The sequence below is a fragment of the Brassica napus genome, unplaced genomic scaffold, assembly GCF_020379485.1.
Source record: "Brassica napus cultivar Da-Ae unplaced genomic scaffold, Da-Ae ScsIHWf_1282;HRSCAF=1832, whole genome shotgun sequence".
NCBI classification, from domain to species: Eukaryota; Viridiplantae; Streptophyta; class Magnoliopsida; order Brassicales; family Brassicaceae; genus Brassica; species Brassica napus.
Window position 1 is genome coordinate 1 of NW_026014700.1, and position 24,493 is coordinate 24,493.

The following is a 24,493-nucleotide window of genomic DNA, read 5'->3' on the forward strand; positions in this document are numbered from 1 at the left end:
AATTAAAAAGTGGACGTTTTATTACATTTCAAGTACTTGACAGTGTTTTTGTATTTTCCCAGACGAAAGACAGAATAGTTCCTGTCTCAGAAGTCACCAAGTGTGACTAGGTAAGGCTTCGAAGTGGAAAGTCACTCTCGAGCACAAATGTAGTATGGGAAGGGGAATGAATCCATATATGTCATTGCTGTAGAGTTTTCTCTGTTTGCACAAACTCCTGTTTACATAATAACAAAAGAACAGTTTTTAGATTCACGCCAACTAGTTTCATTCTCATATTTAAGCCATAGATAGGAAAGAATTGGACATACCTTCAGATCCAGGACAGACTGTTCAGCGTTATCGAGAAGTAGATACACCACCATACGCTTCTGCTGGAGAAACTTTCTCACAGATCGTTTCAACTTCTCTCGCTCATGGAACTTGCCATCACCGATGATTAGCACAAGTTGTTGAAGTGGGTTGCTGCCTGAAGACTGCCGTCTTGTGCTGGCCAGACTCTCTAGCATTTCATTCATGTCTCAGCAGATTGAAGATTGGCTCATCTTCTATGAGATTTTCTTGTTTAAACGTTAAGCCTGAGATCATCTTGATACCAGATTCTGTGGTGAATGACTCTCCAAAGTCATGTAACATCTTTATGCTTCCTCTCTTTCCGAAACTTGCAACCGCCAAACTTCCCATCTCAAGCTGTGACATTGCTCGGCACACAGTTGCCAAAGCTCTAATAGCAAAGTCACCACATCCGCTTTCCGACATACTGCGTGAATCATCCACAGCAATAACAACCTGGTAGTCGCGCTTGTTTGGCTTTGTCCTCCTCAACCAGATTTTATCTTTCCTATAGTGACTTGCTATGTATGGAATAACCTTTTTCATGTTGATCCTTTTACCCGTTCTGTAATCACCACTGAGTTTGCTAGCAAGTGTCGGTTCCAAGATAAGACGCAGCTGCTCAGCCAGCTCCTGAGACGGTTTCGTAGTAAGCAACTCACATCTCCTCCAAAGAATAACTGCATTACTTCTGGCATCAGGATCTTCTTCATTGTCGTGATTGCTTTCCGTGTCCTTATCGGCCACCTGCATCCAGTCAGGACTACATGCATCTTCGCCCAAGAACGTATTGTCAACAGAGACCATAGAGTCCATCCTGCTGCTACCATCACCAACATTCTGGATAGGCGAGTTCTCTCGGAGGGTCCTGTCTGTATCTGGTTCTTGGACTGGTTCAGCGGTGCTATTCATGATAGACGGTTTGGACTGAACAGCAGGTTTGTTTTCGTGGTTCGCATCATCAATATCCATCGGGGAGGCTTCATCTTGATTACCTGCGAGTTTTTCGTCCTCGGATTCCCCCTCTCTCATATCTGTGTTCACTTGCTCAGGCAACGCAGGTCCTAGAGCTTGGGAAGTTCCTTCATCAACTGAGAAGCAAATCCATATTCACCGGCATCAGGGTCTTCCATCTCATTTTCGGCTTCTTGCTTTTCTCCAAGGTCTGAGGAAACCTTAATTCTTTCTTTCCACTCCTTCAATGCATCACCAACGTTCCTATAAGGATTCACCTTGGTTTGCTGAGATGTAGACTGGCTCTGAGGAACTTCCATCTTTGGTATGTTGTCTGTTAACGTCTCACCACTGGCCATGCTGGCCATCGTGAGGTTCATCTCAGTATTACTACCCGAAGGCGGATCCATTGAATCTGTGAGTTCATCCGAAACATTAGTAGCTGCCAAATTTCTTGTGGTGTTGTACTTCCTGCCCCCAATCCGTTAGAGCCATGAGGATTGTGTGAACCAGCGTCCACACCAGAAATATTATCATCACAGACGTTCGGCTTCATGTCTTCTTTTCCCTCTATCGGTTCCGTTTCAGATTTCTGTTCAAGATCATTTCCAGGTTCCTCTTTTTGGGGTGATTCAGATACATCTTCAGTCCCAGCCTCCATTGTTTCCTCAGCAGGCTCTTGCGTCTCTTGGTCATTTTCACCTTCTTCAGGATGCTTTTGATCTTCCGGACAAGGTTCTTCCTGCTCATCTTCCTTTTCAACCTCATCTGTTTCTTCAATCTCCATGGCATCATCAGTCTGTTCATTGCCCATCTCAGGAGTTGGTCCAGATGTATCTGTAAGTGCTTCTTGGTTCTTGATTTCATCTTCTAAATTTTCTGGGTCACCACAATTATCCTGATCCACATTCTCATCGTTTCCTTCTTCCGGTTTGTCTGAAGTATTGGACGACTCAGGCTCATCGGCAGTGTCAACATCATCATCATCCTTCGCTCGTAGCTCCCTTGAACTTGTGTCCTTGTCAGCAATAGATGGTCCAGATTCATTCTTCTCATTCTTGTTTCCTGCCTCCTCATCTTCATCAGCTTTTCATCAGCTTTTTCAGCATCAGAACCCGCATCTCCCATTTTAGAGTCCAACTGCTCATCCCCGCTTTCCTCGTCCTCCTTGTCTTCTTCCGAATCTTCACTAAGACTATATTCTTTTCCCTCAAATTCGTCGGTCATCTCAATGCCTTTATTCTTATCCAGCACATCGTCCGGAGTATCTTGCTCTTTCTCTTCTTCTTCCTGCAGAGACAACATAAGAAAATCAAAATTGGTGAAAAATTCCCATGCAAAATTCTTGAATGAAAAGGCGATGTATACCTTCTTATCTGTGCCACGCAGTTGATCTTCATCTTCGATTTGGTCACTTACATCTTTTGCTCCCACACCATCTCCCATTCCAGTGCCTTCTGCAGCTTCTGATTTTTCAGCTTTAGAGTCATCATCTTCATCGTTTTTGGAGATGCCAAACCCTTTTGTAAATAGATCGGACAGAACGGTTGCAAGTACATGGGTTATCAGTGACACCTACAAACCAAAAGTTCAAAAGGTAACAAAATATTGAATTAGCTCATAGCCCAAACGAGTACAACTATTGCCCTGAATGCCTACGAAAGAACAGCAAACGATAAAAACATACCCTTTTACTTATCGCCAAAAACTCTTGGAGGTAAGAATCGCCAAAGTTCAATAACAGATCCAAAAATGCTTGAAGTTGGTTCAACTGGTCTCCAACACAAGCTGAGAAGACGCCCGATGAGTTCAATAGTTTTTCCTGCGAAAATAATAGCCACATTTAATATAAAGAAAGAAAAATAGCATCCCGTTGTTCAAAAAATAATCTGACTTACAATGGAACCAAATGTTTCTGACAGCAGTTTGCATAGGCTATCAAGGCTCAGGTCATTTTCTGCCTTCTTAAACAGACCATCCCACATAAGAATATTCCCTTCCTCTTCTTGAGATACACTTCCGTCTTTATAAGAGCAAAGCTTTCCAATCACATCCTTAACATTTGCAAATGCATTTGCCAAATTTGCTTCAAAAGCAGCTTGTTCCTTGGATTCCATTCCATTTGATTGGTCTCCCGTTTCAAGTAAACAGTTCAGATTTTCAGCCAGCAATTTCCCCTGCATTAAATTCATTTCGTGAATCCGACTCTAGAACCTAAACACAATCTATATGCTAGACTAGAATCCACAAAAGTTGAAAAAATAGGATACCTCTTTAAAGAAGGGGGAAAAATGACTAAGAAGAACGTCTGTAGCAAAGGTTTTCTCATTGTCTTCACAGAAAGCCGAAATTTGATTTTCCAGGTCCGTAAGCTGATCAAGGTTATGGCATAGCAGCTTAACCATATGCTGTGTGACAAACTGATTAAGACAGCTACTTGGCGTACTGATAAAACCGTTGGAATCAAGTAGAAGCCTATCCAGTGAAGCCTGATATTAAAACACATCTTCAGACTATTGCAAGAAAGAACAGACAAGAGAGATTGAAAAGAAGCCCGAGGATTCTGGACCTTAGAATTTTGAGCGATGGGAATTAGCTTTTCTATTAAGCTGAGCAAACTATGTGATGAAGTTTTAACACTTTGACAGGAGTCCAAGTGTGTACTTCCAATTGTTCTCAGCAACGCCAATTCCTCCAGAAGCATTGCACTAATGTTATCAAATAGTTGCTGCCATATCACGAAAAGTAACAAATTAACCAAGTGTTGTTGCAACAGGGGTTCAGTGCACATCATTCAAGTTAGTAGCTGAAATACCTTTTGTAGCCACATGCAATTGAATATAGCATGTTGATTTTGGGGAAAACTCAACAAAGAATCATCCTTTCTGTCCTCCTCAATTGAATCTCCAAGTAATTTTGCTAAGGGTAAAACACGATGGCGAAAGCAGTTTAGAAGTTCAGTAAAACCGTAAGCAGTTTTCCTTTGCTGCCGTTGTATTTCCACAAGATGGTTGAGAAATGAGATTGAGCGCTTGACCTGTTAACATAGGAAATTTAGTGCAAGGACAATAAAAATTTGAAACAACTGGTTAAAATGGGATTCAGAGAAACTCGGGTATAAATTATAAGCTTTGGAAAGCCTACCTGCTCGGCTGTAATATCTGAGTGTTTTCGTTCAATATTTAACATGAGTTGCACTGAAGCCAAGCTCTTAAAGTAAAATTCATTCGCCGCTCTCCACTCAGCAAGTGAACTTTCCTTGTTTTGGTCTTCGACAACCCTGGAAGTATGTACGCTACCTTTGGTATGTGTTGGCAGCAACAGATGATTTGGATCGTATGCTGGCTGGTAAAGCAACCCTTTAAAGTGATTTGACATCTAAAAAGAAGATCACCATAGAATTAGTTAATCAATATGATGATCATGTCTCGGAAGTACATAAACAGACGCAACAAACAAAAGTTCTTACCTCTACATTTTCAAACTTGTGTTTCTGCAAACCACATTGCTCCAATGACTTGAGAAGGTCAGGCAAGGCCCTCTTTTTTGCAACATCTCTATCACTGTTTCTCCATAGATCTGAACAGCTAGCTATCTTCTCACCAATCTTAGAAACTGTACTCCACAAAATTTTCCAATCACCCTGATAGACAGGGGAAGGGTACTGATGATCTGTAAAGATATAATGCAAATTTAAGAATATGCAGACTCTGCAAAGGCAAAAACAAAAATAGATCATGTAGAACCCTGAGTGAATGGAGCAAGTGTACAAACAAACCTTCACCCGTCAGCAATTCTTTAAAATGCATTTCTTGGTGGAAGCGTCCTACCGACTCCTTTAACTTATTTCTCCAAACAGCATACCAGGAAAACCTACCACGAAGAGTTTACATAATGAAGAGTTCAGCTTCCGTAAATTTCTAGAAATGAAGGTCACAAGGTACACATATATACCTGTCATTCAATTGTTCTGCATCTAAATTACTGACTAGAACCTCGATCCTCATGTTCGAGGCACCATTTATTAGATCTGGACCAAGTAGAGGGAGAAATTGCACTCTTTCCTTTGCTAGGTTTGGCCTGTCAAGCATTACAGGGCGCTGCAGTGTGTTCTGCTCAAAAACAAGAAGACATTTAAAAATCTCTTTGATAAGGCTCCGCAATTTTAACTCATAGAAAGCAAAAATTATCTATATAATAACCCCCAGAAAATGAAAAAGAAGAGTTATCAATTACTTACAGTAAAATCCTGTATCAGCTTCTTGACCTTCTGCCTGGTGTTTTTAATGGTATGATTGAGCAGATGATTATCTGGCCTCTCCCACCGACAAAGTTTTAGATGGTCCTTTAACTGAGCTTCAACATTTTTTCTATTCAAATCTAACTGCTCCATAACACTGATAAAAAAATTTGAATTAAGAACATTACCCTGGCCAAACAATTTTGAACTGATAAAACTCAAGACAGAATAATAAAGGAGCTTACACTGGTAGAAACTGAATATAGAATCCAAAAATATTGTAGCAAATTTCAACCTTCCTCTTGTGTGAATCACTGTTAAAGAAAAAGCATGAGTTAAGGCAAAAAGACAGCCAGTACGGAAAATACAGTCATGTTAAAACTTAGAAGTCAACTGTAAACATTGGATGTGCAACCAACAGTGATGGCCAAAAGAAATAACGCTGAAACCCAATTTAAATCCTTCAAGATTAAAACAGATGAAAATATATAAAAACTAGGTGGTATATCATACGCAGCTGACCTTGAATATATTCCCAACGAGCTACCCATACTCAAATGAAGAAGGAAGCAAAGGAGAAGCTCAAGACGTCTCCTAAATTCACCAATATTTGACGTTTCAATGAACTCCACCAAACTGCGATAAAAGATCTATTAGATGACCGAATTTGCAAGAATACATATGTAAGCACTACAATATTCGTTTGGTGCACACCTTTGTGAAATAGACTCATTTCCATGTTCTGAAAATTCCACACAATCCTTCTGGAAGAGAACTGAAAACAAAGGAAGCCACAACTGCAACGAGAAAAAAAAGTGTTACCCATAACAGTGCTATTGTTCATGACTACAAAATTTTCTAACTAGTCCTACCTTCCTTGCGCTTAGTTCAAACTGATCCTGAACCTCATCAAGCAATGTAGGCCAGCACTCAAATTCTAACTTCTGCCAAGAGCTTGCGAGGGAAATAATTGGCTCCAAAAGATCTATAGGACACAAAAACAAAATGTGACACTCGATAAATAGAGTAAATAATAGAAGAAACAAATGGTATTACTAAAGAGAGAAACGATTAAATCCATACCAGAGATGGGCAGTTTACATCCCTCTTCCTGTAACTTCTGGACCTTGCAAATCAGAAATTGCAATCCTGGAAGAGCCTTCGCAAACAACGGCAAACAGGAAAGTAATGGTTATGATGAATCATTAAAACATCAAAGTGAAGGGAAGGAGGTTCCATGGGTATAAGCTACCAGAACCAGTTTAAGTATATGTATACCTTTGCCAGCGGAGTCCTTGAAGGAATATCCATGAGCATTCGAAGGATATCAGAAAGTTTCTGAAGACCAGGATGTTCCTCTTGTTCTTGCAATAGAGAATAAATTCTCAATTGAAGAGGAGTGAGAAACTTGACCATTTTCCCCAGCTCAGGACCATCAAAGTCCTATAAAAGATAATGTCAGAACCCAGGCAGAAGTAACATAAATAAGAGAACTTCTTTAGCAAGCAAAAAGCTAGCAGACCTTGTAGAAGTTGTATTTACTGGAAGACATATCGTTTGAAGTGAAGGTCTTTTTGTATTCCATGCAAAGACGAAGCAGGTGTTCTGGAACAAGTTTTGCATCCAAGTTTGATGTAAATAGACCCTTCAGCCCTGTCGGAATCAAGAGATAATCCAGTAATATATTTAGTATAATGAATCATCCAAATTAAACAAACAACAGCGAGAAATGGTGTCAGATGGTCACCTTTGATCATATTGACTCCCAGTTCATAGGAATCAGTGAATGAATCCAGCCTTTGACTATCAGTAATACATCTTCCAGTCTGAGTATAATGTATTGTCTTGTTAGATACAAAGGAATTGCGACTAGTACTTATGCAGCAATTAAAGATTTTAAATAGAAAAGCTTGTTGGCTATATACCTTTTCAGAGAGGTCAGAGAAACCAAATAACTCATTATGTGTGCTATATATATTATCTACATGCTCCTGTATCAAGTCCCAATCATCCTCCAAATTCTCGTCACCCTGGTCAGTTTGCGTCTGTGGGGAACAAAAGAAAAATCAGAAGTGATAAACAAGAGAATTTTACAAGTTCCAGTAATGCGTTAAGAATGAAAGGTTTACCATAAGATTCATATCATCATCAGCCAGATACTCCTGCCAAAAACTATCTTCTGGGAAGTACTTGCCAAGGGCAGATATATCTACTTTCATGACACTCTCAATTTTGAAGTCACGGGAACGAAATTTGTACAGCCCAGAAAGAGCGTCAGCCTTTGTTCTCACTTGAAACTTCATCTCCATCCAATTTCTCGCCAATTCAAAATATATGCTATCCAATATCTGCAGATGGAGTTCTTAGAACGTTAGATAACAATTTCCATATTCACATGCATACTACTGGCAAATACTTTACCTCAAAAGAAGCTTTATCCATAAGCCCAGTGTTTGCAACAAAGTGCGAAACACGAGCATGCATATTTTTATATAGAGTAGTTTTGAATTGCAACTCGGAGACCTACAGTAATCAAATAAAACATAATATATACATAAGTAACTTTCAAAAGACTGATAATCATTTTCATTATGTGAAAGAAAATCATAATATAAACTCAAGGAATCATAAGAAACATTACTTTTCTCGTATCGTGTGCACTTGAAACAGAGATCAGTTTGTGCAGCAAGCCAACATCCAAACCTAAGGACTTAACACGAGAATCTGCATCATGAGAAAGGTGCAGCGGTGGCAAGCTCTCAATGTAGGTAGCTGAAGCCAAGGAGGAGCCCCTTGGAAATCTCATTAAGGCATAGATTGATTCCTGCAAGGATCATAATTCATTATTATTTTGTGCACGAAATGAAATGTACAAACATTTTTGACAAAAGGTTATGTACCATGACTGAGTCAACCGTGTCTCCGTCAAATCTGTTGAGAATTTTTCCCAAGAGAGTACCAGAGACAAAGAGTGATAAACCCAATTTCATCTCGTATACCGAAACTTGTATTGGCTGAGTTATATCAACATATTCGGAATAGTCACTGGACAACCGATCAATAAACGATGTTGCCGTCTCCTGCCAGTTGAAAACTTGCTCAACAACCTGGTTCCAGTCAAGCTTGTCAATATCCTTAACCAGACTTATTGGACGTGTGAGAAATCCCGCAAACTCATCCAGCGCTCTTCTTAAATTCTGGTACTTATTAGGATCAGAGCGAAAAATAACCTGTTTCAGAAGGAAAACAAAAGAAACAACGAGTGAACAGTCGAGAGGTGGGAAAGGTCATATAAAAGTACCACTCAAATAGGGGGGAATGCTACAGCGTATGTTACATACCTTTCTTCGCAACTTTTTACGCTCAGTTTTAAGCTTAGATAATCTACATTCAGTTCTTTCGTCACTGTCACCAGTGTATAGCAATCCAGATAGATACTCACATTCTTCCCGCACCTGTGTTAACGCATTGATATAGGTCAATAAAAACAATCAAAGACAATATGTAACTGCTATTGTGACCTAAACCAAGCAAAGAGCAACCACCTCTATGTTTAGCTTCAGCGATGAAATTTTTTCTTGTAGTTCTGCCAGCTTACAAGTGATCTTCATGGCTGGATCTATAACATTCAAGCTATTCAAAAGATTGAAGCGCAGTCCTCCAAGATAAATCCATGCCAGACCAAGATTGGAGTAGAAATCTACAAAAGTTAGGAAAAAAACTGTAAGAACGTCTAAGAAGGTTTACCTTGCAGATACTAAAAATTTGTTACAGCTTATATATAAACTATATACACTACCATTTGATGAGCACTCCAAATAAAGATGTTTCGCCAATGGTTCGACAAACGAGCGAGTAACAGATTTCATTTTCTGATGGCTTGATAAGCTGATTAGTGAAATGAGAGACTTAATGCCATCAATCTGCATAAACGAGAAGAGACGCGTAAACTTGGAGGTTCCCATATGTTTTACAGGAAGGAGGAAAGGAAGAATGAACAAAAAATAAATTTTGGAACTATACCTCGGTCTGTTTCTTCTCAACCGCATGAAATGCAGACTTGATATCGGCAAACACTTCAGGCTCATATGACTTTTGGTGCGTATACACCATCTACACAGATTGAAATCATGATAAAAATCAGTGTGAAAAGAAACAGATGATATTATTAAAGCGTATCACGACTCTAAACCTGTTGGAAAAGGGAACGCGCTAGTGACAGTAAAGAACCAGGCATCTCTTGATAGGATTGTGCGCTTTTCCATAGAACTCGTGAAGCAGAAAGAAATTTCATCGATTGAACAGGGTAGTCCTTAACAGCAAAAGCAGTATCCCTGCATAAACATAAATAAAAAAGCTTTTACTTTCTGTTAACGGAACCATAGTTTTCATCATACAACATTGAATGTGTATTATCCTGGGGTAAGCATTGCAATCACAGTACAATGCATCAATAGTTCTCGCAAATGAATGTTAGGTATACCGAACTTCAAGGAAAAGTATGGAATATGTTAGCTACTACACCAAATGTTAAGATTTCTCATAGTGGAGTTACATCACTTACAGAATATGATCAATGGTAGCTGCTTTCACAGGATGAATCAGCATAGAAGGCGACATAACCCGACAGTTACCGATCTCTGAGATACTCTGTAGGCCCTGTGAACATGAATGAGATGGAAAAAATATGTTACATACTGCGCAATCAAGATAACGACTGAACAAAAGGCATTTAATTTTGGTTACCATGAGACCAATTTGACAATTTTTCCACAAAACAGAATGCCACCAGTACCACATTTCGAGAACAAAACCAGCAATTTTGGTGTCCACTGCAAAAAAGCCAAATATAAGCAACCAGATTACTATAGTAGACAAAAGTAATTGAATATCCGACTTTATTTACCTCGGAGGACAGAGGCACGGGCATCAATTGCCCACAGTAGTTTTTGATGAGCTACAAGAGTCTGTGGAGGTCTTGTTGAGGATAAGGAATACTCTAGAGCAGGTTTAAGCAGATTACGAACATCCAAAAGATCCTGCAACTCAGGAAAGTAAGTTTTGGAGAAGTAAACAGGTTAACCATGGATTTACAAAGAGTTGTGTACCACAGGGACATTTTAATTCAAATATTCACTAACCTTATGTTCAGTAGATCGTGACACCAAGAGGTGCTGAAGTACAGCAAGTAACTCTACATCTAACGAACTACTTTCACTTCTAGCAATAGAACTTATCTCCATCCAACTGCTAAAGCCAAACCCTGTAGCCACAATCTCTGGACGGAAAATACAGCATGCCGCAGATCTATTTTCAATATTATCATTCTCACTGAAAACCATTCTATCCTGCAGTCTCTTCTTCTCTAGTTCCATCCTCTCCAAAAACATCTGGTGAATAATGGTCAACTGTGAGAGGAGATAGAGACATTTGAATACACATGGTAGAATAAGGAAAGAAAACCTGGTTAATCTCATCCAGCTGAACAGCAGCTGCATCATCCTTGTCGGCAATGTAAGATGAAATGCAAAGACCTGTATATTTTGGAAGGAAAAAACAGGAAAATACAACAACGTTAAACACAGCTACAATACTCTCAACTGACGGAGTAAGTACTTTTCAGCCTATGTTTCCCTTAAACAAATTAAGCTAGTTTGATCACAGAAGTGGTCTTTGCAAAAATAATGGTAAATATCCCAAAAGGATATCAAACAATCAAATATAAAAGGCACTTATATCATTCACGCATTGATATCAATAAGAAACATTTAGCATATTTCACCGCAGTTCTCTGATAGGTACTCATAACATTCTCTTGGCGTAGTTTAATTTCTAAATATTCTATACAGTAGATGCCTCAACTTCATATATTTCCACGTTAAGCCACAACAATCAATTATCCCATGCTTGAAGACAAAATTACAGATAGTGCTCAGCAATGTTTCATGAACATTACAATCTCCTTGTATTTGAGACATGTTAATTGAAACATGGATGAGCAAATATTAATTAAGATTAATTACCTTCCAAGGCAAGCAAACATAACTCAGGGCCAGAAAATGCAATGGCTTTGGTAAGATGATCATTTCCTGCCAACACCAAACAAATGTCAGAAGAAAGTTTAATTTCTTTAAAAGAACCATCAAACATTTCAGATATCCAACCTTGCCCATCTGATTCTGATTTTAATGGCCAAATCGTGCTGCAGAGCTGTAGAAACTTCTGCTGCTTAAGGTACAACTCAGCAGAAACCGGCAAGGAAGGATGGCCACCATACGCCCATAGTAAAGACTTCTCTGGCTCACCATGCAAAGCTATATTGTTAATATTTTTGCTTTCCTCCTACAGAAGACAGCCAACATTATTGAGCAACCAGTATAATACTTTGAAGACAAAAAGCTAATGGATAACTTAAAGGTTGGCTTACCAAAACCACATGAACTTCTTCTGGAAAAGAACTCTCCAACTTTTTGACAGCCTTTATTAGTGACCAGAAGGAAAACAGTTTACACTCATCTGAAGACGAGAGTAGATCAGACCAGAAGAATGAATGTTTTTCAATAACTTCAGTGTACAACTGAATCAACACAGAGAAAGAAGGTGATCCAACAATTTCGCAAAGAATTTTCTTCTCCAAAACGCGAAGGGAATCCAAAAAGCGAATAAAAGAGGATACATCGGTGTGGTTGTAGTTATTTTCTGCAACCCACTGCTGAGAGGAAAGCCGAAGAACGCCAACAGAGCTAAGAGACTCAAAGAGGGTTTTACTAAGGGGCTTTGACTGTTCATCCGCTGCTGCTATGTCAATCAACTTGGAGGACATCATCGGGATTGGAACAGCATCTGGATCCACTATGCAGAGGGATTTCAGGTTTTTTCGACATCTGGATATATGACTCCAGATTGGATGCTGCAACTCATCTTTCAACATATTGAGAAAACACAGGAAAAAGGGGCAGTATTGTTGCAGCCTGGAACCAAACCAACTAATCCACACCAGATAGAGTTGAATGTCCTCTTCGGTTGCCTGTTCCATTGTCCAGTTGGCAGCATACAATAGCTTCTTTGAAGCCGAATCATGGTCAATTTTTCCTGTATCTGCGGCAGGGGTTGACCCAATTAAGGCTTTAGGAAACAAGATTTTATTTAGCGTCCAAGAATCGGCAGTATAAATTATTCTCCGTTCCCCAGCAGCCAAATCCCTATCTCTCAGCTTGACATTGTAGGTTATTTCAGTCTGATGTGATGCGTATTGAGCTCCTAGAAACTCCAGATACATGCAATTCTGCCTGACAGTTGTTTCTCTTGAGTACCACATCAAGTCTCTCAAATTGAAAGGCTTTGGCCATCCCCCAGACAGGCACATATTCCCACCCATAAATGATTCAGTATCTGACAAATACGTATCACGCCCAAGATCAACAACATCTTTTCCATCAGTTACTCCAAGGGAAGAGAGATAGATGTGCTCCCAACTTAGCTGTAAGCTCCACAGGAGTTGGTTACCATTCATGAGCAGCAGTTGGAAGAGGTGAACCCACTGTTCAAGCTCAAGATACGTTATCCGTACACCAATGGTTTGACCATTGCGCCATGCATGAACATGCGCTTTGGCCATGGACGCAACCAGCTTATCACCCGGAATACCTGATAGAGCAAGAAACCTTTTCACACCTCTCAGCACAAGTTCATCACTGTTAGAGGCTTCCTCATTGAGCTGCCAGTGTGGCGCCATCATAAATACCTCAACGCCTCTATTCCGCATTGCTCTTGACACCTCCCCAAACTTGGGATTAACGGACAGAAACAAACGAAAGTTAGGGTGTGGAGTAACAGTAACAGGTTCGCCATCTATAACCCCACATTCATTTATAGTGATTGATCCACAAGGTTCCACCAAAGAGTTGATCCTATCAAGTACCTGAAATTTAAGTTGGAGATGGAAATTAGATACAAGGGAAATTATTAACAAGATATAATAAACGGAGATTATATTACCGTGGGATTACAGAGATTTGCATTTTCAAGAACAACCCACTCTCCATTTTCTATTGCCTTTATCAGCATTCCAGTCACCCATTCAAATTTCGTTGATTGTTTTTTCTCTTCAGATTGCAGCTTCACTATTGTCTTCGTGATTTGGTCCAGACACTTTCTTGACCAACTAACGGGCAAAAAACCTTCCCCCAAGACCTTACTCATATATTCTACGATCTCAGTTAGTTTGGAGAGCGAGTCAGCGTCGTTCAAGAAGGATGAAGGGTTTTCCAAGAGGCATGAATCAATCTTGTATAAAAAGGAAAGCCAGCTGGACACTAGGCTTTTGCTCTTGCTCAAAAGGGTCACCTGGGAAGACTGTGACAACAAACTGCTATACTCGTCAACAAGATGCTGAACTCGAGCGACCACCAATCTGAAATTACGGAATGCATTGTACTGCTCAAAACAACCGAGAAGATCAGAGCTGTCAGTCGCAGATGAAAGATTTAATTCATTAAGCGGAAATCCTGTTAACTGAGCTAATATTCTGATCACTGAAGTCTTTCCAGAGGACGATGGTCCAACTAGGATGCACAGCCATTTATTCTGCACGCAATGTGCAACGGCTTCCAGATTCTGACGGATTTCAGGCAAAATCTTCAACTGCTCACTGGAAATATTAGACTGAGTGAAATTTCGTTTAACAGCAGCAGTTCCCACAACTAAGTATCCAGGATTTAGCTGAACTCGAGGATACGGATTTATAGAAGGGGTTTTATCAAAAATAGCCTTATAGATACTCAGAACTACTTTCCGGTCAGTCGCGGTACGCATTCTTTGAACATACAGAACATTGAGAAAGCTTTCAACTTCTAAGTCATATTTTCCCCCTGAAACGACATGATAACTCAAATTAGTTTAAGGAAGTACTGTTGCCTGGAAATGCTAATATGAAAAAACAAAACGATTATAGGTTACCTTGCACAAATTGACATGATCTGATCACATCACGTAGATTGAACTCCCATGGTGAGCCATCGTGACCGAATTTTCTATCTACCATAGTACCATCATGTAGCTGTCTATTGAGAGTAATAAGCTTTGAAAGCAATGGACTGGGAATAGAAGGGTAAAGCGAGCGACATATGAAGAGGTAATCATCTTCAACTAACTCGTCCACATACACTTTTGTGAATCGGTTAAGGAAAGACTTGGGAAGACCTTTCCTACCACCACCTTGAGAAGAAGGATTCTGACATGCAAAAACTCTAAACGTCGGGGGGCATTCAAAGGTACAGCCTAGTTCTGGGATGAAGACTTGAGCACGATGATCCAAAATGGCATTCAAACCTTCTAGAACGGATTGTGGGGCAAGATTTAGTTCATCTAACAAAACCCAGGAACCTTCCTTTAGAGCCTGCAAGAGAATTCCATCAGACCAAGCAAACTTCATGTCCTCATCGCTTTCAACAGGTAAATCTGATCCCAGCAAATCCATCATGTCAGTCTGCTCTGAAAGATTTATGCGCACAACCTTATGGCCAGAATATCTACCCAACGCCATTATTAGACTTGTTTTTCCAACACCAGGGCTACCTTCCAATAATATTGGTTTTGAAAGCTGCATTGCACGCAATACTCTCAACACATTCCTGCAGGTGGTTGGTGCTAAGAACTCGAATCCACCAGTTTCAGGAGTTTCATCACCTTTACTTATGTAAAAAGGATCGATGCCAAACATGTCTCCGCGCAGAACACTCTTGCTTTCTTGACAAATTGCTTTGGCATCACCCCAGCCATATTGCTCCATTCTTGAAATATCCAGAGGGAGTGTGTCGCTAGTGAGAACCTTGAGTTGTTGTAAGAGGAAAGCGAAGCATTTTTCCCTCAGATCTTTACCATCTCTCCCAGACAGACCAGTTCCAAGACTTAAACCATCAAGTAACACGAGAAAAGCTCCATGAAGAATAGCATATGCTGGTCCTACACTCTCATGTATCACATTGACAAACGCAACCCAAGAGAGGAGATCTCTGACAGTAAGCGTTCTTCCAGTCTGCAACTGGTTAAACCATTCCCAGAAGTGGATAATGGGATCTACGATATTAGATTCCTTTGAGTTGCTAAGGACAGAAGAAGCAATACTTCTGAGCTCCTCAGTCTCTGAAATAGGAGGGACCCATATCTCAGTAAAACGGTTACGAAGTGCAGGTGACAATTCCTTCTTTCCATAATCACCACCCGGATTCATGGTAGCAAGAACAAAAAATTTCTCATCAGCTACAACTTCCTCCAAGACAGGACCACCTTTCTCAGCTAACGACAATTTCCTGCCTGGCTCCAACACACTGTTCAGTCTTTCTAGAACACTATCATCAGCCAACGATATCTCATCCACAAGAAAGATATTTCCAGCTCTCATTGCTTCCACAAGGGGACCATCTTGCCACACAAAAATTGCACGCCACTTCTGATACAGCATCACCATAGTGTCCCTCATGTTCTGAAGAACCTCAATATTCAGTGGTGTGACCTCCATTCCTAGTACGGAGTCATTTTTGTACTTTTTCAGAATTGCATCTATTGATTTGATCAACACTTCAGCTCTACCAATATCTGCAGAAAAGTCAATATCTTGACTAAAAGGTACCAATGCCTCAGATAGCTTCAAGTGCTCGACTTGATTCTCGTATTCCTTAACTAATTTGGATCTGTCTCTTACAGGAAAGAACCCCCCAAGGAAATCAGATGTTTCTGTGTATTGATGACAGTTAAGGATGTGCAACCTTAGCTTCTTATACTCGCTTAGTAGTTGGCAGATTGTTGTTTTGCCTCCGCCAGTTTCACCAACAAGAAGAACAGGCTCACGCAGTTTATAAGAACGTTCGATGAGAAAAAATAGTCTCCACATACTTCGAGTCCAGCTAACTGTTTCGTTTTTCCTATAAAAGATTGAAATAGCACCCATAGAATTCAGCTAAAAGTGACATGATAAAAAAAAAGCTCGAAAACAAATTGATTCAATAATACAAGAAATATGAGGGGAAAGGCAATTACATGGAAAATGGCTGTTCCAGCTTTAGAAGCTCCTGGGGCAAAAAAAAAAAGTAAAACAGAACAGAAAAAATCAGTATCCACATCAGAATAGCGTACAAAACAAAACTTTAGTAATAGTGCAATAAGACCAGCAGCTTCCTTTAAACAAAAATTATCAGAATGAAAATTAGGGGCTCTAAAAATGCAAAAGATCAAGAACAAGCAACTCATGGTATGATACAGCTACATCAACTGGATATATGAAGTTAGAAGAATAACTATATAAACATATTTCAGGAAATTAAAATGAATGGGTTCAATAATCAAAAAACAGTTTGCAACGAAGTTTCAAACTAGAGAACAAAACTTACCTCTTTGTACACATCATCTTTTGCAAGACTGACCCGGAAATGTCTTTCCAGCACCTCTTGAACAACTAGCTTCTCACTATCATCACGCAGCCTTTCTGCAAGGAGGTAATACCCTTCTCTGGCGAGTTCTTCATTTGATTTACCTCCATAAGTCCTAAAACGATCTGCCCACCGGAATAGATCTCTTGGAGTTATATATCCATGTTTTCCAGCAAAAGCTTTGCTACTCTGCCTGTTGCGCTGCAAGTCTTTCATCACTTCAACAATCTTCGTAGCGTGACTCTTTGCAATCTCACACTTCTCAAAAAGAATTTCGCTCAGTTCATCTTCTGGAATCTCATCAACATGAATCTCCACAAAACGGTTACGAAAAGCTCGAGACAGTATTTTGCGTCCACCATATGAAGCAGGAGGGTTCTGTGTAGCGAAGAGCATGAAGTTAGGATGCGCTGAGATTGTTTCACCCAACTCAGGTACAAAAAGCTCCCTATTGTCATCAAGCAGTCTGTTTAGTGCCTCTAAGACGTCAGATGGGGCCAAATTTAGTTCATCTAAGACAATCCAATGACCATCCCTGACTGCCTTCACCAGCGCTCCTTCATGAAATACAAGCTTCCCTGAAGAATCAGTCATATAGGAACCCAAATATTCTTGGATATCAGTCTGCTCGTGATTATTGATTCGAACAAATATGTTTCCACTTAACGCTGCAAGATATTTGACAAGGCTTGTTTTTCCACTGGATGTTGGTCCTTGTAAGAGAACAGGATATCTTTTGACAAAAATGGCATGAGCCAGATGATGAAGGTGTTCAATCACGCTCTTCGTCTTAACATATTTCTTGACAGATTCATCAGAACTGCCCTTTAATTCTCCCAAGTATCTTTGAAGTGGTTGGGCTCGGCTACTTTCCTTTGAGATAAGTTCTATGAGTGGTTTCATGATCTTCGCACTGGAAGAATCTAATAAGGAGAGGAAAAACATGGAAAATCCATCATATAATGCTTTCTGAAATCCGCCAATACCTTCTGCTTTAATCGCATACTCTAGCGCTCGGTAAAGAGACCTTAAGCTATACTGTGGCTTCTGATTAGCACCGTCCTGCAAGCATTCTTCAGATAACCTTCTAGCTTCTTTGTAAAAGCAAACAATGTTGCCCACTAACTTACTGTCAGATTCACGTCCACCTAAGAATCGCCTCACAAATATCTCCAGGTCATCGTCACACAAGTCATCATCCACAGCATACTCTGTAAATCTGCTACGGAAGGAGAACGGCAAGTCTCGCTTACCAGCATCCGTGGCTGGATTCATACAGGCAAACAAACGGAAATTCGAATGTCTAGGAATGCCCATTACATCCCCTCTCTCAGCTAAACAAAGTGATCCTCTCACTCCTTCAAGAACACCAGTAAGCCTGCCCAATATCTCCGGTGGTGCTAAGTTTACTTCATCTAGTAAAACCCAATACCCCTCCCTGAGGGCAGTCACAAATGCACCTTCGACAAATTTAAAAACCATTCCACCTGAACAAATCTGTTGATGAATCTTCTCCACCTTTTTGGACAGACGAGTCCAATTCTCAATCACTTCCGGTTTCTTCCTCTTCCTACCAGACCTAGACCTTTCTTCCCCATTTTTAACGTGATGGTCAATAGTTTTCTTTAACCCTCGCAAAAATGTTTCCCACTTCTTAGCTCTAAAGTTTTTTCGTAGCCACGTCATAACGTCTGAATTATCCTGGATACCAAAACGAAAAGGAATGAGCAAAATACTAAACTTTTTCTGTACATATCTGGTTAGGAATGAGTAAAGGAGGAATTCTAAGAGAAAATAAGTTCTAAATACCTTCATCTGTGAATTTCTTCCCAATTCAATGAATTCATTGTACAACATTTTGCACATAAGCTTTGCATCAATAGGCTTAAAACCTCCCAATAGATCAACTATATCACTTTGCTGGCTCAAGTTCTGAAAAAAAAAGTAATCATAAATTATATGAAACAATTACTATAGAAAAGAATGTACGTTAAAACACACCAAAACTGTGAGTTTCTGTCCGATCCACTGTGCAAGATTTTGAACTAGAGTAGTTTTCCCTGTCCCTGTTTCTCCTACTAAGAGAACTGGCTCGTTGTACTCAACAGATCGGGCTATTTTCTCAAGTAACCGTGTGGATGTGCGTGTTTCAACAAACCTCGACCGGTCATGTGACTGGGGAAAAAACAGATCAATAAGTCTGAGACATTTTAATATATTTATCAATAGGACGGAGATGCTTAAAAACTAACCGCAGTTTCGCCAAGTGGTAGAGAAACTCTGCCAATTTTAAGTGTTTTAGAAAGTTCCTGCAGTTAACTGGAAAATTAATAAACAATCTCAATACAACAAGGCAACACACTGTCAAGAACACTAAGATACCTGAATTGGGGGCTTATGATGAGATCCTGGAACAGGAACATTCCAAACGCTAGCCACGATTTCACTTACTGTCACTCGATTTTGAGTTGACATATAAGAAGCAGAGAATATATCTGCTGCCTGAGAAAAAAAGCACAAAACGCCTACTTAAATAAATGAAATCTAGAATAAGGGACTAGCATGAGTAAACTTCAAATAATATTACCTCCTGAGAAATTGCATGACCATCATACGAGGGCAGACCCTGAACGCGTTCACACAACTTGAGCAAATCTCTGGAGAAAGATGACCATTCAGAAACAATAGTTGGCCAATTTATTAAGAACAATAAAACTCTTGGATATATGCTTACCTTAGTGAAAATCTACTTGGAGAACTGAATGTAGCTGAGTTTTCAGTTGTCGAACTAGAAAACTGGGGACGAAGAGCAGAGTTGACTTTTTCATAAGTTTCTGCAAATATGGAGAAGTAAAGTTTCACTGTGAGTACAGAAACCATATCAAGGGGAGTATGGACAGAAGGAACCTACCAATAAGTTTATCTGCAATAGGCATCAGGTTCTGATACCGAGCACCCACAATATTTTGCAAGCTTTCACGATCTGGTGGATAAACAACAATTCTCCTCCAAAGAGGACTTAGAGAATTTCCAGCTACATTAAAAACAGATAAAAAATGATACGGTTCCTGTAACGAATCTTAATTGAAACAAGGAAAGTAAAGGATTCCATAAGCAAAAGCCACGAGATAATATAAATACGACAGGACCTCATAAAAGCATAGAACATTAAAAGAAAGGAAAATTAGCAATTCAAGGTGGGAACAATAGCCAACATAACAACACGTAGATTATCCAACTAAAATACCCTTTAACCTAATTTACAATTCACCTCTAGATCACATTACTTTAGCAAGATCCCAGACATCAATGATATATCTAGCACAGATCAGGCCAACGAATGCACCAGCTAGATGCCAAACTAATTTATGTCTGGAAGATATACCTTCCCTGATGTGTGATACACTGCATTCGGGTGTGGATATGGTTGAAAACAGTTGGAAACTCTCTGCTATCTGTATCACCTGCGAAAAGTTAAGAAGCACTGAAACTTGAAAACATTTTTGAGGAAAACACACAAATAACTAAAACAGAGTAGTATAAAAAAAGTATATGCCTTACAATAATGTTCACATACAAAATTAGAGAGCACCAAAGAGAATGTATTTACCTCTCCATGGCTGGTCACAAATGAGCATGAGCCTCCCAGCAAAGGTGACAAGACAAGGGGGACATCTGATGGAGCTTTGTCTATGTCCTCAAGAACCACCCAGAAACCATTCATAATAGCCTGCCACGATGAAAAGCAAAAAAATATTAACGTAAAAATAGGAGGAAAGATACCACTAGGGTGCCATCTGAATTCCATGCAACAAACCTGGGTAAGTGAGCCAGGCTGCCATTTAAATTCTCCAGGTTGATCAGTACACACATAAGTGCCAACCAACGTTTTCCCGTCAAGTTGATCATCCATGTGGATAAACACAACTACCAAAAATAAACAAAATATAGTGAGAAATAATTCAGTTTAGGGCTTCATTTTAATGTGGAAATACTCAATGAATTAGTGTGAACAGCAATATCTCAAGATAGTTGTTTTTCCTCTTCCAGCATAGTAGAAAGTTCCTTGAATTTAGTTAAGTACTAAAAAATGAGATAGATATTAAAAATATATCATACCCTGGTTACCACTCTCATCAGCCAATCTTCTAATGAGGGCAGACTTTCCAGAGCCCGAGGGACCGTACAGAAGAACAGGTCGTTTTTGACTAACAGCCAATGAGACCATTTCAAATGATTTCTTCACCCTAGAGTGAATTTCAAATGGTTCAGCGAAAGATTTGACATCCCTGAATTGAAGAGGAAGGAGGAATCAAGCCGAAATGAGAAAATTAACATCGAGTACACGTGGCATAAGAGAAGAAATTTATTGAAAAGAAACACAAAGTAAACCGACCAGGTGTCCAGCCTTCGGATCTTCATCAACGGCTCCTTTTCTTCCACTCCTGCTGATTGTCGCTTGTGAATCCCAGGTGCAAGGGTACTAAAATCTTGAAAAGACCTCAACCCCTTGTATGTTGGCAACTGAATGTATGATCCAGCCTTTTCTATTTCTATATCCTGACAAAATTCTTCCCAGCTGAATGCACCAAAGAAAATAAACCTTCAGAAACAAAACTTAAGACAAAAACTGAATAAAGAAGTCTTGAGTAGAGTTAAAAGGGATTACCGTAGCAAGTATGAGAATGCTTCCTCTCCTTCAAAACCGTAACATCCTGCCATTCTGTCAGTGCATCTTAAAACAACAGACAGAATCTGTATCCCACACCACACAGCCTCTCGATGCTTTTCCACAAAATCTCTTCTCTGGCTCGGGCAGTCTGAGAGCTTTTTCATGGACTCCAAGTAACAGGACCAATCCCACAGCTTGGAGAAAACCTCAGGTCTAATAACCAGAAAACGATAGGCTACTTGAAGACAAAGCAAGTATGCAGCTGTAGTAGCCTGATTCAGGGGAGAGAAAAATATTCAATGAATAACTACGATGTCATAGGATGCTAAAACATCTACAAATGTCAAAAGATAACAAGTATTTACCTCCATCTGCGACTCAGAAATGATTTCTTTCACAAGAATCCGCTCGTATGGTGGTGGAGCTTTCTTAAAATAACTTAGAATAGACCTACACAGTTAGCAAAACCTTCTCTTAGTAAACTTCTAACAGATATCTAAGCTTTACTGCTTGTTTACATAAATGACTCTCATCTTCTATATTCTTACCCTAGCAAGGACGTGTTTAGATGAAGAGCACGACTGAAAGCCAAGCAAGCACACTCGTGAAGCTCCAGCCTTTGTCCACGCCGAACGTAAAAGTCAATGACACTAACACCTTCCTTCAACGCATTTTCCAAGACTGACACATCGTCCGAGTAGTCACTACTTGAGCTGAGATCACCCACTAGGTGGAGAAGACCCACCACTCTATCAACAACTCTTCTTATAATGGGAAGAAAGTAATGAACCAAAGGAATGGTAAGCTCCGGGTGAAGAAACACATCAGACAAAACATTAATCACTTCCTCGTTATCCACCACTTCTCCTCCCTAAACAACAACAAAGAAAAAACATTTCAGCCAAACTTGAATTCGTGTTTCTGGGTCACTTTAGTAAGCAATTACAAGAAGGTACCTTGCTGAGAATCGAATTGAAAAATGGAAAAGCTGCGACTTTGGGGCAACGTTCAGAAAACGTCTCCAACGCGAGTTTGAGATTGAAACTCCCGTCAATAGCCATCGAAACCTGTTGCAGAAGAGGCTAGAGAGTAGGGTTTATGTGTTAATTTCGACACAGCGAGAGAGAGCAAAATTGTTTTGGGAGAAGGAGGAGGAGGAGGCGGCGTAGGTTTAAGGGTTTAAGAGAACCCTTTAAGCTTTTTTGTTCGACTCGAAAAGGCGGTATGTATACGTATTGGGTTTTAAGACTATTAAATATATTGTATAGTCATCAAAATATCAAAACTATATTTTTTTTTTTTTTTTTGCTAAACTGTAAATATCATTTAACTAAATGAAAAGTTTGTCCTAAACAAGCTAAGATTTTTACACACTTATTTCTTGGCAAAAATTAGATAAAAAACAAGAAAGTCAGTAGTTATAGAATGAGAAGAAGAAATCATCTAATCCAAAGGCACATGAGTCCTCGAAAGTTCCTCTTGTGCTGTCTTGCAGTGATGGCATTCTTGATGTCTCTGTCCATGAGCTTAAACATTTGTAGAGGAGAGAGATGAACGTTGTTGTGTAGTACGTTGTTACGTTGTCTCCATAAATGAAAGACCATTCCATGAGTAAGCAGTCTCCTGAGGGTAGCAGGCGCCGCTTGCGTTGAGAATCTACTCCATGATAACAGCTCCGCCCATGTGATGAAACCTGTCTGTGCAGGATCGATCCTGGCAAGTGCTAAGGTCCAAATCTGAGTACTGAACCTGCACTTAAGAAACAAGTGATCTCTGACTTCATCTTCAGTGCTACACAGGCAACAACATTTATTAATATTTAAACCCCAAGATGCAAGTCTAGAACGAGTGGGAAATCTATTTAATGTAGCAAGCCACATATTGAAAGCTTGTTTAGGCACAGCCCCTTTAAACCAAACCGTTTTGGACCACTGCTTGATAGTGCTTCGAGGTCTAAGGACATCCCATGTAAGAGCAGATGAGAATCCTCTGCAGTCCTTGCCATTTACTACCCATCGATAATGGTCATTCCGGCGGTTCGATGGTCGTCAGCATTACGTGGAGGTCAACTGCATTTTCGGATCTCGGTGTTCTAAGTGACCAGCGCGTGCCTGAGACAGCGCCCGCCACCTTTGCTAGCAGAGGTATACCCGTCTCACGAGGTCCATTCTCCCCGAATATCTGAATCAAGGGACCCATCGGCGACCACGAATCTGACCAGAAACTGAGGGTTGAGCCATTTCCCAGGACCCCTTTAATGAACTGAGAAGCAATTGGTCGGAGATATAGGAGTTTTTTCCATGTCCATGAATCACTGTTCGACATCTTGATAGACCAGAAGCATTTTTGGCGAAGATAGTGATGTTGATGCCATTCTACCCATAGAGAAGCTTTTCCAGAGAACAATAGCCAGATGAATCTGAGACATAGGGTAATATTCCAATAGTGGAATTTACGGAGACCGAGACCCCCTTCTGCTTTGGGTAAGCAGACCTGATCCCATGCTACTTTAGCTCCTTTAACTACTTCAATTTGTCAAGACCATAGAAAGCGAGAACAGAGACTTTTAATGCGTTTTATACAGCCTTTAGGAAGCATGAAAGTAGATATCCAGAAGTTCACCGTGCCTGATATAACCGTTGATATTAGGACTAGCCTTCCTGCAAAAGATAACATCTTTACAGCCCATCCCCTGAATTTACCCATGATGTTATCTATAAGAGGGTGATATTCTGAAATCTTTAGCTTTCTATGCATCAAGGGGAGACCGAGGTAGCGGATAGGGAGTGAACCAACAGGGAAGCCTAAACTGGATAGAGCAGTAGTATTACTCTGGCTAAGACCCGCAAAAAATAATTCTGTCTGTGG

General features: G+C 40.0%; 2 protein-coding genes across 2 annotated transcripts; both read right to left on the bottom strand.

Annotated features, from left to right (window-relative positions):
• Positions 1-146: 146 nt before the first annotated feature.
• LOC106409436 (midasin) lies at positions 147-22,844 on the bottom strand. Its single transcript, XM_048771824.1, is given in 63 exon segments — positions 147-217; positions 312-519; positions 521-1,424; positions 1,427-1,741; positions 1,744-2,373; positions 2,376-2,577; positions 2,656-2,862; positions 2,975-3,109; positions 3,186-3,464; positions 3,558-3,776; positions 3,857-4,015; positions 4,103-4,324; positions 4,432-4,665; positions 4,757-4,959; positions 5,066-5,160; positions 5,242-5,399; positions 5,528-5,684; positions 5,773-5,841; positions 6,050-6,163; positions 6,242-6,324; positions 6,400-6,512; positions 6,611-6,686; positions 6,806-6,970; positions 7,050-7,180; positions 7,275-7,353; positions 7,453-7,572; positions 7,657-7,875; positions 7,949-8,050; positions 8,169-8,351; positions 8,428-8,757; positions 8,869-8,982; positions 9,073-9,227; positions 9,327-9,450; positions 9,551-9,640; positions 9,720-9,861; positions 10,092-10,186; positions 10,274-10,359; positions 10,434-10,566; positions 10,669-10,917; positions 10,991-11,061; positions 11,551-11,616; positions 11,692-11,869; positions 11,955-13,448; positions 13,526-14,397; positions 14,486-16,449; positions 16,565-16,596; positions 16,915-18,654; positions 18,763-18,885; positions 18,955-19,128; positions 19,206-19,262; positions 19,336-19,455; positions 19,541-19,610; positions 19,688-19,787; positions 19,865-19,987; positions 20,339-20,417; positions 20,564-20,683; positions 20,771-20,880; positions 21,073-21,242; positions 21,350-21,532; positions 21,623-21,897; positions 21,991-22,075; positions 22,174-22,496; positions 22,582-22,844. Coding segments are annotated over 63 exon segments (15,969 nt in total). The 5' UTR covers positions 22,687-22,844; the 3' UTR covers positions 147-181.
• A 220-nt stretch (positions 22,845-23,064) lies between these two features.
• LOC106409443 lies at positions 23,065-23,630 on the bottom strand. The gene is made up of 2 exons (XM_013850084.1): positions 23,527-23,630; positions 23,065-23,416 (listed from the first exon to the last, which is right to left on the bottom strand). Exons 1-2 carry the CDS (start codon positions 23,628-23,630, stop codon positions 23,065-23,067), a joined length of 456 nt encoding a protein of 151 aa, XP_013705538.1.
• Positions 23,631-24,493: the final 863 nt, after the last annotated feature.

What these genes read in the sequence shown, in the direction of transcription:
- LOC106409443 (XM_013850084.1), bottom strand. Translation starts at nt 23,630, where the DNA reads ATGGCAAGGACTGCAGAGGATTCTCATCTGCTCTTACATGGGATGTCC. An exon ending in CGGTTTGGTTTAAAGGGGCT is followed by an intron (nt 23,417 to 23,526) that starts GTGCCTAAACAA and finishes TTGCCTGTGTAG; the next exon opens with CACTGAAGATGAAGTCAGAG.